Genomic DNA, 18,368 nt, shown 5'->3' with positions numbered 1-18,368 from the left:
ACGGATCTGGCAAAGTTTAGCCAGGGGGGCCGATAGGGCATGAACAGGGAAAAGAGGGCACAAAGACATACTTTTCTTTCTTATTCTCATTTAAAATGTCGAGCTTTTAATAAATAATTATCTGAATCTTACACCCAAAGTTTTAATCTGATGTAAAATGTATAGAAGTCCATTACTGTATATAGTAACTGTTAAGTCTAATATACCCTAGTAAGCTATAGTACTTTTTCCTTTGGGATGGTACCATCTGTGCAGTCTGCAGTTCTGTTGAAGAAAGATGTTGAATCTATTTAATTATTCTTGAAAAATTATTTATTTCTGTGCATTTTTTTTCACACTGCATCAAATTAAAGTTGATTAAGTCGATTAAGCATCATTAGGTGGAGGGTGGTTCCCTATTTTTTTTTGCTGGGAGTTTGCAACCCTATTAGTTAGGTTGCTTAATATTTATGCTAAGTACTCTTTAAAATACCAGAATAGGGAGGATGGAGCAGGTTTAAGTTCATTAGATTGATCAGTATTGCTGAACTATGACATATTTTGGGTGCAGTGTATTTTTTACATACAGGGTATAACAGAATAGCTTTAGTGTTGTTTATTTAAACTTGAGTATGAACTTATACAAAATGCAGCAAGATATTAAAAAAACAGTTTTATTGATTAAAAAACACTATATCGGATTCATATCGGTATCGGCAGATATCCAAATTTATGATATCGGTATCAGACATAAAAAAGTGGTATCGTGCCATCTCTAGAAGAAACATTTAGTCAATCCACCAAGTGACTTCTTCAGTCTCAGCTGGCTGCAGGTTTACCCTTCATTATAAAGAGTACATTTGATTAATGACTAGAACTAGCCCAACTGACAAACGATGGGCTGTGAGGTCAGTTTCTTTATCATTAATATGCAAATTGTTGCTTTGAACAGCTTTTTTCCTTGAACACATGAAGTCATCATTTTAAAAAGTGCTACATTTACAAAAGTTTACACAAATAAACTACATTTATTTCTAATTACTCTGGTTATCTTTTTCTAATATTAAAATTAGAGCAACCTGGTCTCAAACACAAACCCGTATCCAACCAGGTCGAATGCCACCCATATTTCAGACAACCAAAACTTCTAGAGTACTGTCGTCAGAATGACATCATGATTGTTAGCTATTGCCAAACTGGCTCCTCTAGAGATGCATCTTGGGTGAATTTGAAATGTCCTCCTCTGCTGGGCGATGAGGTGCTTGTATCCATTGGGGAAAAAGTACAACCAAAGTAGTGCCCAGGTGGCCCTGCGCCTCAACATACAGAGAGGAGTTGTAATGATCCCAAAGAGCTTCAAAGCTGAGCGGATCAAACACAACTTCCAGATATTTGATTTTTCACTGACTGAGGAAGAAATAAAAGCCATTGAAGCACTGAATAAAAATATTCGGTTTGTTGAGTTGCTGATGTGGATTGATCATCCGGAGTACCCCTTTTGTGATGAATACTGAACTCTGTAACTTTTATGTGATGTACTTGATTTTTAAGAATAAATGACAGATCATGGGAAAAAAATTAAAAAAATTAGAGCAAATAGTTTTTAACAGCACTTTACTTGAACTTGAACTATTAACTTCAGAGAGTTAATAATGTGAGAAAATAAAGGAGAGAGCCAGTATATGTGACACTCTTCTAACTCTACTTGTCCTTCTGCAGGTGTTCTTCAGAGCAGGGATTCTGTCCAGACTGGAGGAGCAGCGAGATTTCCAGACGAGGAGGAACATTTCTCTCTTCCAGGCTGCTTGCAGGGGATACTTAGCCAGACAGGCGTTCAAGAAGAGAAAGGTAGGACTACTTTATCATTTGGCATTTAAAAAGTTAGGAATTACGTGTTGAAATCTGACCAACACAGCACTGATGACTTGCAAAAAAGATATGTCGTATATTTGCCATTTGTAAATATACTGGCTTTCCCCCTGCTGCTCGGATGATTTTTGTGATCATGCATCTCCAGTGAGCAACTGCCAAAGAAACAGCTCTCAGTCAGCTACTCTTTCCCACTGTGACTTCATCATAGTGTCTTCTTTAACCATTCCAGTATCGATTACTGACTGTGTGACGTCATTCTCATACCTTTTATCACCTTTCCCCCCTCCATCTTCATTTTTCATTTTTGATTGTGTTTCGTTTTGTTCTGCATTTGCATTTACATACCTTTGAGGTGACTGTTGTTGGGATTTGGCATTATATTCCTTATAGGTGACTTCTGTCAGGTAGATAGATGATAGGTTAGGAGGAAAACTTTAAGGAAAGGAACTGAAGAAACTGGAGATGCAGAATACCCCTTTAATCTGTCTGTACCTTTTATGCCTCATTGGTATGACCTTATTATTTTACTTCACTATAACCACAAAAAGCTTGATTCCTGACATTGACTTTGAATCCAGAATGAGTAGAACTATTAGGACATTACAGGCAATAAAAAACACATAATCAATCATAATCTTGAGCAGCCATGTGTTAACATCCTTCTGGAAATGCCCTCCTGGTAATCCTCTTAAAAAACAAACACTGGATGTCATCAGTCCCCGAGGAGACATCAGGGCCAACCAGTAAGGAGCCACAAGTGCAGCCATGGCTATTATTGCCTCAAGGCCTCGGTTTGAGCCCCAGCTTTTATGGCAAACAGTTATCTCGTATAATTGATGTAGACTGGAACTGGGTTAATTTCTTTCATGTCATTGTAAATAGCTAGTTGCTGATGTGCTGTTTATAGGCATTGGACAGAGTCTCAGACTTAGTTGTGTCAGAAGTTGGTGTTGAAGGCAAAGAGTAGCAGTGACTCTTGAGGTAAGGGACAGAACATGTCTGACAGATAAAACCCAATTTTGGGGTTAAAAACATGCATAAAAGCGTTAACCCAACTGACTAAAAGACAAACCAAGGCAATGTCTATACAACAAAAGTATGATTTTGCATTTTTTATACATATATATTTATTTTAAATGGTACAATACTAGTACCTTAAAAATTCATTGTCCAGAAGCAGGTGTGATAATATTAAAATACAAATATTAAAAAACAAAAAAGTCTATTTAGAAAACTAGAGTTTTCTAAATGGTAAATTATACTAGTATTTGTAGCGCCTTGCTACTTCACTTGAGCACTCAAAGTGTTTTCTACTAAAAATCGTATTTACTCGATCACATTCAGACAGCACTGTTATCCACGCCTAAATGCTGTATCTAACATTCACACACACAATCTGATGGGTGCATCGGGGGAGTGCGTCTGGGAATAAGTATCCTGATCAAGGATCCGAGGATACTTCAGCACTTGGACTGGATGAGCCGGAGATTGTTGCACCTACCTTATAATCAGTAGACTGCCTGCTCTACTGCCTGAGCTACAGTTGCCCCTGTTTCAATTAAAAGACCGTCATGGGATTTCATTATTATTTGACAGTTCCCCTGAAATAAAAGTGAGTTCGAGTTTAGATGTGTTTAGGTTGCTACAAAGAAGCTTTAAGGATGTGTTACAAGTTACCTGTTTGGATGATTGTGCTTTAGTCATTTTCTTCTCTGCATGCGTGCGCGCGCTTGCGCGTGCATGTGTGTAAAATAATAACCTGACAAGTGGGAAACATTGGTGCTGTCTCGCAAAATACACGTGGGGATCTGTTGACTTCATGTGTAGCTTTACAGAAGTGATCATGCTGCTTGTGAAACTTTTCTCATGTGTACTCAAAGTTAATTTGGTACACAGTGTTTGTATTTGTGGTAAGTGTATATGTGTGTGTGGAGATTAAGCTTTCATTACCATTTCATTTTATCCTGTCTTGCAGCACTGGTCTCAGGGCTGCCAACAAAAAAGACTTTTGAAGGGCGTTTGGCTTTCATGTTATCCCCCAAAGAACTCAGTTTGAGCCTCATCTCTTGTGGCAAACAGTAATCTCATGTAATTGATGTAGAACTGGGCACATTTCTTTTACGCCGTCGTAAATAGTTTGTTTCTAGTGCGCTGTTCATAGGCATCCTGGAGAGTCTCAGACTTGGTTGAAATCTTAAAGCAGATAAGAGGAAATGGCTCACACTGTAGTTTGTCTTCTAATGCAACTTAGGATGCCTTGACAAGTTCATATCATCACAATCACATATGTCTAAATTATCTTCTCAATAAGTTACCCAGCATTTCATCACTTCAGTGCTTGTATTGTAAAGGAGCAGTAAGAAATGCTGGATTTGCACTAGAGTTCTAAAAATTACAAGAATGAAAAGTGAAAGTGATAGACATCAGTCAAATCCAGCATCACAGCCCTGTGAATAAACTTTAAAGACACATTAAATCCAATCTGCTTACCCATAAAACATACATTGAATGGATATTGTTAACAAAATGAATGCCGGTGGGAGCTTTAAAGATGTAGGAGTTGATTGAACTCTGCAGTTACTGAGTCAGCTGGGTGCTGGCGGCTTTTATGTAATGCTGCTCTGTAACTTTACAGACTCCGTATACTGAGTGTTCAACATTAGCCAAAAAGCTAATGAAACTAAAAATCAAAGATTTATCCAAGTCCGTCCTTTTTCATTCTTACAGATGGACTTAGTTTAGAATGTGAATTTGTGCTGTAATTTGTATAACAATCAGGTTTGCTTTTTTTGTCACAAGACACAACCGGTTAGTTTGTTTACCCATCTAACCCACTTCCCTGCTCTAGGCAACCTCCTTGTTGTCTTCCACATTCCTCATATCCTACCCCCTCTCTCCCTGAGGGAGCTGCATTCAAAGCACTCCAGGAAATAAGTGAGATGGAGAAGGATGATGGGGAAATAGGAAAAAAGGAAAGAAAGATGAAGACTCCACTTCGCCATGGGGGAACAGACAAATAGAAGAGATCTGCTGACTGCTTTGAAGCCCTGCAGTCTGTCTCCACTCTCTCTCTTTTTGACATTCATAGGAACAGTTGAGAGTAGAGGAGCACGGGGGATTCCACTGCCAGCCAACGCTGAGCCTAATTAAACAGTTGCCTAAAGAAAGAATCCCCACTTTCCCCACCCTGACAGGAAACAGGTGTATTGAGAAAGATGCTACTGCTTGTATTCAGACCAGGGTTTTAATAGTTTTGCAATTTTCATTAGTTTTTATTTTTATTTAGTTTTGACTTCAGATTTTCAATTTTATATCAGTTTTAATTAGTTTTTACCAATTGTTTGCTAGTTTAGTTTAGTTTTTATTTTTTTGAAAATCCTTAGTTTCAGTTTAGTTTTGATTAGTTTCAGTTATAGTTTTAGTTGTGTTTGCAATAATTAAGTGCAACAAATTCCCAGTTTCATCACATCAGTCATTCTCTTCTGCTTATCCTTGGGTATGTTGCTATTCCAGCTACCATACCCTGCACCCTGGACAGGTCGCCTGTCTGTCGCAGGGCTAACACGCAGAGACAGACAACTCACATTTCCACCTATGGGTTCTTTAAATAAATAAATAAATAAAGGCAGATGAACAACCATTGATACCAGGCAAATATAAAATTTATATCTTGGCCCCAATGAGACTATTAACTCTTGCAGCACCGGGTGTTCGTAATTTTGGTTCAAGTGAATTGATAAACCTTTTGAAGGCAATTGACTCACACAGTTATGTAGATATCCCCGTCCTGTTGTCTCGGGATGCATCACGCTGCCTTGCCTGGGGTTAGCTTCTGTTTTCTGGGGATGAGGTTTGAGTGTGCTCCCTTACCTTCTCAAGGTAAGCTAGGTTAGCCTTCTTGTGCGAGCTTTTCAAGTGCACTTTAAGGTTTGTGGGATTTTTTTCCCCTTTAGAAATGTCCCTCATAATTTGTCTCTTTCCACTACAAGACACTTGCTTTATCCAAAACACAGTCATATTCAAAGTAATCCCAAATTGGGATAATGAGACAGCAAGAAAAAAATCTGGAAACTAAACTTCATTTTCACCCTTGACTATTGTATGACACACACACATCTACGAAAACTAAACACATTTTTGCTATAAATTCAGTTAATTTTAGTTAGTTTTGTGAACACTCATTACAGTTTTAGTTAGTTTTCCTTTTTTTGTTTTTATTTTTATTTCCGTTAACGAAAATGTTTTTTCACTTCTAGTTTTCGTTATTTCGTTAGTTTATCTGAAATAAAGCCGTGTGTTGAAAGCATTTGAAACAAAATGTATAAGAACGTTGGATCTAAACTTTTAATGAAGTAAAATCATACAGTTTGGTGAAAAATATCTTGAGCCAGTCCTCTTTTCTCTTTGCTAGGAAAATAGGAAGCTAAATAAGACTTGAAGCTTGAAAGTCAGTATTTGTTATTTTGACTGTCTTTACTCTCCAACATAGCCATAACTCTCTTAGGCTCACTATGGAAAACTGTGGTTGGGGTCCATGTCCTGACCAAAATTATGGAGAAATATTGGTGATCTTTGAAGTTGTCATTTCAAAGATAGGGACCAGGTCTGAGGCTACTAACTACTGTCTTCAAAGGATTTCAAAAGGTCCATCAAGATGAGAATAAAATAGCACCAAGACGGAGTCTGTCTGCGATCAGTTTTCCATTGAACAGGTTCAAGTTAGCACGTATATGCAATCTGTTTGCAATAATACCACAATTAACTCTAGTAAATCTAAAATCTGTTGCCATCTGCACCAGATGACCACTCATGAGCAACCACTGATCAAAAACCACTGATCAATGGCCATGAGTACAATTCAGAGAGCTGGGGAATGGCTGCAGTCACAGCATTGTAAGATGGTGAAAGATGTAACACCGGTACCAGAACCATGACACAGAACTTCTCACAAATCTTCAATCATACCTCCCATAATCATAAGTTATGTTTCAAGTATTATAAGCAGTAACACTTTAACACAAGACCTGCCAGAATGGGCCATTTTGATCGTGACCAGTTTTTGAAGTTAAGTTGTTCATTTTCATGTTATTTCTTTTCTAGTTTTAAGCAAAGGTTGGTAAAATAAGTATTTAAAATGACTTTTGATAGGTTTGTGTAGCACAGGCCTATTGCTGGAACACCAAGACAATTCTACTACAATGGCAAAAGCAAGACGCAAGTCACCAGAGCTCTTTGTGTTGCTCGTGCACGAGGGAGAGAACTGTGACGAGCGCCGTTCCTTCCGCTCGAACCTCAGTCGCTCTCAGTTAGCTCCCTTGCAGCACTGTTCTTTATTGTGGTTACATGAATATGCATAGTCTCATTAACATATGACGTCTTACATAGGCATACATGTGAACAAAGAGTACCGTCTGTGTGTATGTGTAGGTATGCGTGTGTGTGTGTGTGTGTCCCAAGATGTGACCCTGTGAACGACTCCCCAAAGCTGGTGCCAGGAGCCCAGCGGTCCACCTAAACAAAGGGCTTTTATACTAAAACAGATACAGAGTAGGTGTCCTCCTATCCCATAAATCAGTAAGAGAAAGTACGACCTCTCTCATGACCCTAGGACAGTGGTCCCCAACCCCCGGGCCTCGGACCAGCACCGGTCCATGAGTCGTTTGGTACCGGGCCGCGAGAGTTGAGGCTCAGGTGTGAAATGTATGGTTTTCAGGGTTTTTATCGTTTTTCAGCGTTATTTTGTTATCGTTTTTACCGTTAACTCTGTTTTCCTGGGTCTTTTCACGTGTGTTATGAATAAATCTTCTTTTTTTCGGTACCGGTACTGGTTTTATTTTGTTGTATTTATCCGCGACACCTTAAAGGCCGGTCTGTGAAAATAATGTCGGGCATAAACCGGTCCGTGGCACAAAAAAGGTTGGAGACCGCTGCCCTAGGATGTGTGTGTATGCCAGAACCCTCTGGGAGGCACACAGAGTCTTTGCAGACTGCTAAGGATCAGACATCCTATCACTATGCAATCGACTATATACCTCTAAGCATATATGAGTATATATTTCTAAGCATAAATGACAATCCAACAATATAAACCTAACAACTTTCTAGGGTTTCTGTTAGATTTATAGATTATTTAGATAATTTCATTACTGATCATACATTTAAGATATGCATTATAATAAACTAATAAACATAGGGAACAACAAATTACACAGCAGCTGGCACATGTAAATATTTAATTGTTATAGAGGAAGAACTTTATGAAAAGGTCAAAATGAATTATTACATATTATATACATATTACATATAAAAGAATTATTGTAACATTAGAAAAGTTCATATTTATCTTCCACATCTTCCTCTGATCACCTGCAGCCTCTCATCAGTGAAACACCTCCTCCGCTCTTCTTCCCTGAAACCTGTCCAATTTCACTGTTTATTTCCACAGACTCTTTGCTCAGTTTAACTCTGTTCTGCTGCTTCTCTGCAAAACCAGCAACACATCCAGTTCTGCATGCACTCTGTCACACAGTGCCCACTCTGATCTGCTATTGTGCCAAAAAGTTGTCTCCAAAAAAGTGATTTCCGATGTTTTTGAGTGTTTTTAATGTCAATATCTTTGCTTATACGTGTCATGCCTGTAGAAGTGACATAACATTAAGTGGTTAACCTATATATACATTTTGAAAAAGGACCTGTTTTGCAAGTATCTTTATGATTCTGCCTTTATAGTACCCACTATGTGTTCTACATTATAATCAATGCAGTCCTTTTTGGCCACTTCACATATCTTTATGGAACTGTTATCTTATTATATTTGTTGTACTTTCTGCTGCCCTCTTGCCCAGATGCCTCAGTGAGTGTTTATACCTGGATAAGTGAAGGATATATAAAAGTCACTTTACCAACAGCTGATTGCAGCTTCTACCTGGTGACAGGAATGTTCTTTTGCCTCAAAATGACTTCATATTATTTGAGAGATCACTTTTTTGCACAACCCGTTCAGGCCTGCAGTAGCCTAATTGTTCATCTGTTATTTAACTACAGTCCCTTATATGTTTGCTTATCACATTTAGCTCACTCACGTTATTACAGCATCTTTCATGACAAAATGGGGTCAACAGGACCCCCTTGGTGGTTTTACTGTTAAACATTTTATAGTAAACTGACATTTCAAAATGTTGTGACACTTTCATGTGTGGGTGATAATCCTTAGAATGAATTCTTGCCTTTGGCTTGGAACTGGAGTTGAAAGTTTGTGGCCACTATAATTACAGCTGACCAGTAGATGTTACTGGTAGGATATGTCTTTGAGGCTTTGAAGCTTTAAATCTTCAAATCTCTTTTTGGTACAATCAAGAAGAAACCTCAAACTCTCCCCACATAGTACTTTTCTGGTTATCCTGCACTTTGTATCTGTTAATATCATTGTCCAGCTTTGTGGTCTTTTTCTTAATGTTGTTGTATTTGTGTGACAGATTCAGGATCTGGCAATCCGCTGCATCCAGAAGAACATAAAGAAGAATCGTGGTGTCAAAGGCTGGCCATGGTGGAAGCTGTTCACCACTGTCAGACCTCTGATAGAGGTGCAGCTCACTGAGGAACAGATCCGTGGCAAGGATGTAAGTTTAAGCACATACACTGGTGGTACATTCCTGGTATGTATCTGAAATAAAGCCGTGTGGTGATTTAATGCACAAAAATCAGTCGCCATTTTTGTGGTGGGATGTAATATTGGTGGTTATATAAACTTTGAATAATTACTTTATTTTGTATTTTACATTCAACAGTTTTAGAAATGCCTTCTCCTTAATTCTACATGACAAATCCTGAAATTAAGACCAACCTGTGTAATGAAGGGTTTGTATCAAGTGTCACAGCTGTAATTTCTTCCGTGATATTACAGATAGCCCTGCATGTTTGATTTTGGAGTTTTAAACTGGATACCCTTCTTGCCGCAGCCCCAAAGGGGATATTCTTCTTCTTATTGTTGTTATGTTGGATTAAAACACATGGTTCAATTCAGTAAAACTGAGAAAAGCATTATTATTAAGTATATTTACACAGTGCACTAACATGTATGTGACAGGCTACTGTAAAATGCCATGTCGCGGTTTGAATTCGGACAGTCAGCATTTTCTATGAAGGCTACTCATCTATGGAAAACAGTTCCCACTCAAATCAAATCAATTACAGATCCTAAATCCTTTACAGGTCAAAGGTTACTTAAGGGTAAATCAGTGCTGTAGTCATTTTCATTAATCATTTTATAATTTTACAAGTATCCATACTTTTCAAATTTTATTTTTCCCCCAGGTTTTCTGCTTTTTGGGGTTGTTTTTTAAAAGCTGTGTTTCACACTGAAGTCTATAGTTTTTTAATAATAGCGCAATATGGTTTTAAGTAATGCGTTTTGTAATTTGTTTGTGTATTGTGAATGTAAAAGCTCGACAAGGATTGAAAATGAGCAACTATGGGCTCTATGTGCAGCAGCACATCAGTTTCGTGCTCCATATTGAGCTGTATTAAACTGCATTGTCTCTTTTAAATACATAAATAACTAAAACCATCTTTTGATCTTTTGCATGTTCCCTCTCAGGAAGAGATCCAGCAACTCAAGCAGAAGCTAGAGAAGGTAGAGAAAGAGAGGAATGAGCTGAGACTCAACAGTGACCGTCTCGAGAGCCGGGTAAAAATACACACACACACACGCACACGCACACACGCACGCACACACACACGCACGCACGCACACACGCACGCACGCACACACACACACGCGCACGCACACACACGCGCACACACACACACACACACACACACGCACACACACACACACACGCACGCACGCACGCACGCACACACACACACACACACACACACACACACACACTGGGAGATTTGAGTTACTCCTAAACATAATCAATAGAATTCTTTAAATTTGGGATTAATACATTTAAAATTGTTAGCGGGTCGGGGATGAGTTCCTGCCCCAAGTGGAGGAGTTCAAGTATCTCGGGGTCTTGTTCGCGAGTGATGGGAGAAGGGAGCCGGAGATCGACAGACGGATTGGGGCTGCAGCTGCAGTAATGCAGATGCTGCACCGGTCCGTCGTGGTGAAGAGGGAGCTGAGTGTAAAAGCGAAGCTCTCAATTTACCGGTCGATCTACGTCCCTACCCTCACCTATGGCCACGAGCTGTGGGTAGTGAAAGAAGGAGATCGCGGATACAAGCGGCAGAAATGAGCTTCCTCCGAAGGGTGGCTGGCCCCTCCCTTAGAGATAGGGTGAGAAGTTCGGCCATCCGGGAGGGGCTCAGAGTAGAGCCGCTGCTCCTCCACATCGAAAGGAGCCAGCTGAGGTGGTTCGGGCATCTGACAAGGATGCCCCCTGGGCGCCTCCTGGGTGAGGTGTTCCAGGCATGTCCCACCGGGAGGAGGCCCCGGGGCAGACCCAGGACACGCTGGAGAGATTATATCTCTCAGCTGGCCTGGGAACGCCTTGGTATTCCCCCGGATAAGCTGGAGGAGGTGGCTGGGGAGAGGGAGGTCTGGGCTTAGGCTGCTGCCCCCGCGACCCGGCCTCGGACAAAGCGGATGAAGATGGATGGATGGATGAAAATTGTTAGCATATTTCTCAAGTGTCAGCAGACAGCTAATCTGGAGTGATGTTTGCTAACATTGGTCATCTGCATCCCTGCAGAGATATAGATTTAACTACTGAATATCATTTCAATGATTTATGATGAGTGATGATGAGAATTGTTAACTGTGTTTTAACAGGGTTATGATCCATTTCTGCTCAGTGAAAACAGTGAAGTCTTTTTCTTGAGAAACAATCACATTTTTAAGTGACCCAAACTTTTGAGCTGTTCGGCATGGTTCTTCCTTTGTCCCTCTGAAATTCTTAACATTTGGCCTTGTTGTTCTTATATCATCCTGCTATGACATAAAGACAAATGACAACTGAAATATAAATTCTTTCTTTAGCAAGGCTTAGTTAGCATTAGTTAATTAGTTCTCATGTTTTACTTATCGGGTCCCAGATGATACCCTGTCTATTAGCTCCTAACAACAAATTTTACAATCACGAACTGACCCTAAAATAAAATCTCACAATTTTTGAGAGTTCTTCCAAGCTATACATTAATACAAGATTTGTCAATATTCACACTTCAGATCACAGAGCTGTCAGCAGAGCTGGCTGATGAGCGCAACACTGGGGAATCTGCCTCCCAGTTGCTGGAGACAGAAACTTCTGAGAGACTGCGTCTGGAGAAGGACATGAAGGACCTGCAGGTAAAGATGGAAACATACACACATGCATGTACACTGGAGAAAAGTCTTGTCACCAGCTACTATAATGCTGTATTTCCGGGCTACCTCATTTTGACTTTTACTTTGAGGTGAGCGTATTATTCATCCAGCTCAGAAAACTTGATATTTGGGCTTGTGAATGCACTTCATATTCAGGAGAGGAACACTCCTGAAATTGCACTGCTTACCTGCAGTTTGTGGTTTGCAGTGTGGGCCCCTTGAGCCAGGTAACAAAATTGTAATTCCACGTTGCTGTGTGTGCAGGACACCCTGGCTCAGGGTGTCTGTCCCATTATTCTCGTACTGTTGCTTTGACCGTGTAATGAAATTGGACATTTTTGCTTATGCATTGCAACATATACTGAATGTTGTGGTAGCAGTATTTTTGACTGTTATTTGTATTTCAAGACTGCCATTTTTGCAATAATAAATCAGATGACGAAAGAACACCAGCGTCATTTTCGCACATGAGTAGTAATGTTAAACAGTCATGACATTTACTGCTGAATTGGTTCACTGTTTATTCAGTAAAAGAGTCTAGATACCTGAAATGATCATCAAATAAGAAACAAACTACCCAGTTTTAAGAAAATGAGACTTTCAACTTTAAATATTTACACAACTAAAAACTTTGCTGTGTGTGGCAGGACCTGCAGAATTTGTTTGACTCAAAGGGGCTTTGGTAATGCTCCTTTGTCAATGACCAACAGACAGAGATAGAATGTTGAAATCAGTTTGGGTATAAGCAGTAGGAGAGAAAGAGCGAGGAAGGTAAGGCTAACTTAGTTTCGTCAGGGATGGTGGATATGCTGGACAAAGGATGCTGAACTACCAACAGGAGGAAGAGACGATGATCACAGAGAAGACTCAAGGATGTGCAGACGATTGATGTAAAAGAAGATGATAGAATGAAATTGAAGTAGATGATACCTAAAGGGAGAAGCATAACGAAGAAAATAAATAAGAACATGTGTTATATTTTAATGTAGCCAAAGTCCAAGCACTGTTCATTTCACTAAGTGATATATTTCACCCAGACCCAGTTCTGACCTCTGAGCTGTGAGCAAAATTATGTTAAGGGGACCCTTCACCTGACCCATGACCCATGTAAACTTTTGCACACAGTTAAAAATGCTACTCAAGTCTTAACACTGTAATGGACCTTTTCAAAACCACATTCTTGATTAATCTTCGTAGAGTTTTGTTGCCATTGTTATAGAAGCTGCTTGTTATCCCTAATCCACCAGGCCAAATTTGACAGCACGAAGAAAGAGATGGAGTCTATGGAGATGGAGGTGATGGAGGCTCGACTCATCCGTGCTTCCGAACTCAGTGGAGAGGTGGATGATGATGAGACAGGTTAGACACGACCTCCCAAGCACAACAGTACTGACCAATCAGGACATAGTGATACTGATCACTCCTGGGTGTCAAGCTTCTTGTCACTAAATCAAATGAGTATAACTTATTCATAACTCTACACATTTCCAAATCCTGTTTGTACTTCCATAGATTTATAATTGCATGCAATAATTCACTTCCTCTCATTTTTATTGGTCGAGCCCCCTCAATACTAAGAGCTACATTCTAGTAAACCTATACAGTTGTTTTTGTAACTATTTTAAGGTCTATGAGGGTGTACTCCTGCAGCATCATTATATCGTGTATGTAATGTAACAAAGGGGGAAAAAACAACAAGGAACGTTAGTGGTTGCTACAGTTTCTCTTTCAGCAATTCTATCTTTCACTTGAGGCTTTCTAAATACCTAAAACGAAATTAACACTTGACAATCTCTGCACAAGCTCACATCATCAAATCATTCTTGTGGTTTGTGTTATGTTTTCTGTTCCCTAAATGGACTCTACTTCACATAGCCCTGCACAGCTGTTACAGTACCAGTTATTCCAGACTGTTAGAAAAACCCAGTGTGTGTTCTTTAGTGGGGGTGCAGGAACCGCAGGGGTAATGTCCAATCGATGCTTTGACAAAAGCCAAGAAAAATCCAATGTGAAGAAGTACATTAGAGATGGATTGGTTCAATGCAAGAAAGGAAGCAAGGACTCAGTTCATGACGCCCTGCAGGCCTGCTGCCAGCCGTCTTTGTTTGGCCTGCAGACTTTGTGAAAGAAGAATTGATTCCTCAGTTTCTCCATCTTGCAACAGCTTTTCACTTTTGTACTACAGTAAAGCAAAAATGATGTAGCACCACACTCATGGAGGGGTATTTATGCAGGACTGAAGTACATTCAGTACCTGTAGGTTGCTCCTCGTGGCTATAACTGACAATTGTATAGGTCTTACTAAAGTGCAGTTCAGAGTATTGAGGTTTGTTGGTAAAATAAGAGAATGTTGAATTAATGGACACTCGACAATTCCCTGAAGACGCTCTATAGGGTTTAGTCAGGTAACTTAGCTGGTCATTCAAGCACAGTAATAACACTGTCACTGTGGGCATTTGCTAAGTCCTGTTGGAAAATGAAATCTGCATTTCAATTAAGCTTTACAATAGATGTATGAATCGCTTTAAGATATCCTTGGAGATGTTTTGCCTTGGACTAAGCAAGGTTGACTTTAGTTCGTAGCATCTAAATGTTTTTATTCTCAGCCTTTCAGAATGTCTTTTATGGCTGGATACAGTAAATACATGTGTGGTATTGAGTACATGGGGTAGCACAAGTGACAGAGCACATGATGTAGACAATAAAAGTACGAAATATCACAGGAGGAGAGTGGAAGCTGAAGTATGAGCGAGCAATCAGGGAGATCGAGTTCACCAAGAAGAGACTGCAGCAGGAGCTTGATGACAAACTGGAGGTGGAGCAGCAGAACAAGCGGCAGCTGGAGAGGAGGGTGAGTGGACACTGATACATATTTATGAACAGAATTCAAGTTTTTCTTTACAGTAAAATCTTGGGCTTTATCTTAATTATATGACTCTGATTTCCTTATTTTATTACAAAAACAGTTATTCAGTATATATATATTCTGACAATATAATGTGTCATACCAAAACATGCAACACATACTTTCATGGCTCCCAGATAACGAAGGTATAACAACATAGCTGGTTAGTTTTAAACACATTAAGAAGGGAATTAATTATTTCAGGTGATGATGTCATGAAGCTGTTTAAGTTCTTACCAGACGTGTGCATAGCTGTCATCAATGCAAACTGTGACTACTTTAAGGAATTGACAGCAAGAAAGATGATTTGCTTTGTTCACACTTTGCTAAATGGCCTTAACTGTTGTCTCTTCTGAGACTTTGATGATAGGGTGAATCTGGGTTCAATCACAAGTGACATCCTCACTTATCTGATTAGAAATTATAATTTGATTTGAGCATCTATTGCAGTAAGAGTGCTCAGCAAGTGGTAATAGTATCCTTAAGCAAAACAAACACTTGCACTCAAAGCAAGCACATTTATGACTATATAACTGAAAGCACATTGGAATAAATCCAGTTTTCTTCTTTTAATTTGAAAACTAATCTCATTCCCCACGTGGTTTTTAAGCTACAATGGTCTTAATAAGCTGTTTTAAAAACAATAAATTGCTTGCGTACTGCTTGACTGTATTTTTTATGCATTCATCAAACAGGCTTCTTAACATATTGAGGATACTTTTTGTGCAGATCAGTGACCTGGAGGCTGATTATGAGGAGTCTCAGCGAAATATCCAGCAGCTGAAGAAGAAAGCCCAGCGACTGACAGCCGAGCTGCAGGACACTAAACTTCACCTGGAGGGTCAGCAGAGTCGCAACCATGATTTGGAGAAGAAGCAGAGGAAGTCAGTACACAAACACACGCAGTCAAGTTTTACCTGTCATGTCATCACACAGTTCTATTACTTTACCTACCTCTGCCTGGTTCCTGGAAGGCCCATTAGTAATGGTGTAATAACAACAGTAATTGTAAATAAATTACAGTGTTTTATGTGTGTGTGTGTGTGTGTGTGTGTGTGTGTATTTTTGAAAGGTTTGACAGTGAGCTGAGTGCAGCCCAGGATGAGGTGCAGAGGGAGAGAAGCCTGAGGGAGAAACTGGCTCGAGAGAAAGACGTGCTGACCGGAGAGGTCTTCGGCCTCCGGCAGCAGCTGGAGGTCTGTGTCTCTGTGGGCTACACTGTGGCACGTTGCTTTAGTGAAGGGGTTTTTCTTTTCTTGGGACTTGGTGCGTTATTTGTGAATTATTTAGTGTCAGATACCCCAGCATTTTAAAGTTTTCAGCATCCTACTCATATTTAGATTTTGTATTTACTCGGTCACTTATTGTCTTTGAGCAGTAAAGACAATCAGTATGTTTAGATGAGCATGTGTGATCATTGTGAGTTTAAGTTTAAAGCTGCAAGAAGAAATTGTTGTTTGGGCCTCCTTTGTAGTTACCAGGATGGCTGCACAATATGATCCAAGATTATGAGGGGCCGTGCAAGCCAAAATTCATTCTTTCACTCTCACACACATACATTCTTCTTTCACACACATATACTTTCACTCTCACATAGTTTTATTTTAATTTTTATATTTAGATATTTTTATTTTTATGTTTACACATATTTAACACACACATTGCAATATTTCAAGTGTCTGACAGCATGGAGGGGGGAGAAGAAACTCGAGTTCTTCAGCAAGCTATCTATGGCGTTATTTTTGTGCCACTATTCTGAGCGCAAGTTTGCAGGTGCAAGTGTTGCATTTTGAGGAGAAATTTATTTTGAGCGAAGAAAAGCTGAATTTGAGTGAACAAAATTCATTGCTGCGTGCAAAAAATGTATTTCAGTGTTTGCTATTATCCCCACACACACACACACACACACACACACACACACACACACACACACACACACACACACACAACAGCAGCCCCTCTCGCTCAGTTTTTGCATTTGCGCTCGCTCGCAATGTGTTGCTCGCACTCTCAACATTTCTGCCCGTGCGCGCTCAACTCTTTGTGTTACATTTGTGCCACAAAACCAGCCAATCACAGACTTGGATGCAAAAATATCTGATTGGCTGTTCTGGTCTCCAATCAGCTCGAGATGACGAAATGCAATATCCCAGAATCCATTTCGTCCAAAACTCAAACGAGGCAGTGGCGGAGGAACCGAGTGGCGGAGTTTGAAACATTACTCTGTCTGGGTCACAAAATAAACTTTTAAGATATTTTCATGCGAGAATGGTGCTGTGTAAACTTCTAATATCTGCTCGATTCATCAAGACATCACATATTTGCATAAGTGCTCTGACGTTTTTAGAGATGCCTGTTACCCACCAGCTGACCGGGTGGTCGCTCGGGTTAAACATAATATATAAGGCTCAACTGACAAAAAAATCACCGACTACACCACCAGGTATTATAGGAAAAACCATAAAGCCTGTGAACTAAAACAAACGCTGTTGTGACAGTGACGTACACGGTCTTGTTGGTATATATGTATGATTTGTATCACCTTCATGTTTCCAAACCAATATCATGAGCAGCAGCTTTTACAGCTGTGGCTCCAGCAAACATCAGCTGATACTAGAAATTAATTTTAAATAAATTCTAACAACAGCTGATCAAGCTTGAACGTGCTGCTGTTGTTGTTTAGCGCAACATCCGCTGGTTTCCTGTTTCTGGCGCAAAGTGGGCGATAAACAAACAAGAGAGATTGAAGTAGCAACAGGAGAGGGAGGGAGAGAGATTGAGGGGAGAAGAGGCAGCTGTGCAACGTAAAGACAGAATAACTCCAGCTTTGTCTTTTTTTCATTCTAGCTGAAGTATGGGACCAATCGCGTTAAGCACGAGCAACACATTGCTCTCTTCTCTTCACTCAAAATAAATTTCTCCTCAAAATGCAACACTTGCACCTGCAAACTTTTTTTTACTTGCGCTCAGAATAGTGACACAAAAATAACGCCATGGATAGCTTGCTGAAGAATCGAGTTTCTTCTCCCCCCTCCATGCTGTCAGACACTTGAAAGTGACCTGCGCGTGCTTCCAGCCAATCACAGCGGTACAGACACCCAGCCTTCCGTTTCCACTACACTCTTTCATTCACATACATTATTCTCTTCATACATATATTTTCTTCAGACATGTAAGCATTCTCTTCTTACATATATATATTATTTGGGAGATTAAATGCATATTGAATGCATGTAAATGAGAGGAAAATGTAGGAATGCATAAATGAAAATGCATGTATGTTAGAGTGAAAATTTGTGA

At 39.8% G+C, this 18,368-nt stretch overlaps 1 protein-coding gene across 9 annotated transcripts in view; it reads left to right on the top strand.

Moving 5' to 3' along the window:
- Window positions 1–18,368, top strand: part of myo18ab (myosin XVIIIA b) — a 126,225-nt gene that overhangs the window by 73,413 nt on the left and 34,444 nt on the right. For all 9 annotated transcript variants that reach the window (XM_085244822.1, XM_085244821.1, XM_085244820.1 and 6 more), the window contains 8 exons: window positions 1,699–1,827; window positions 9,327–9,470; window positions 10,448–10,537; window positions 12,026–12,145; window positions 13,411–13,522; window positions 14,887–15,014; window positions 15,798–15,952; window positions 16,141–16,264. In XM_085244822.1, the coding sequence (XP_085100948.1) occupies window positions 1,699–1,827; window positions 9,327–9,470; window positions 10,448–10,537; window positions 12,026–12,145; window positions 13,411–13,522; window positions 14,887–15,014; window positions 15,798–15,952; window positions 16,141–16,264 (1,002 nt within the window). The remainder of the gene's footprint in view (window positions 1–1,698; window positions 1,828–9,326; window positions 9,471–10,447; window positions 10,538–12,025; window positions 12,146–13,410; window positions 13,523–14,886; window positions 15,015–15,797; window positions 15,953–16,140; window positions 16,265–18,368) is intronic.

Source organism: Mchenga conophoros, linkage group LG14 (genome assembly GCF_057382185.1).
Source record: "Mchenga conophoros isolate Kocher_MC1m ecotype Shallow Benthic linkage group LG14, M_conophoros_male_GT1.1, whole genome shotgun sequence".
Taxonomy (NCBI): Eukaryota; Metazoa; Chordata; class Actinopteri; order Cichliformes; family Cichlidae; genus Mchenga; species Mchenga conophoros.
This window is presented reverse-complemented; position numbering and strand designations above follow the sequence as displayed.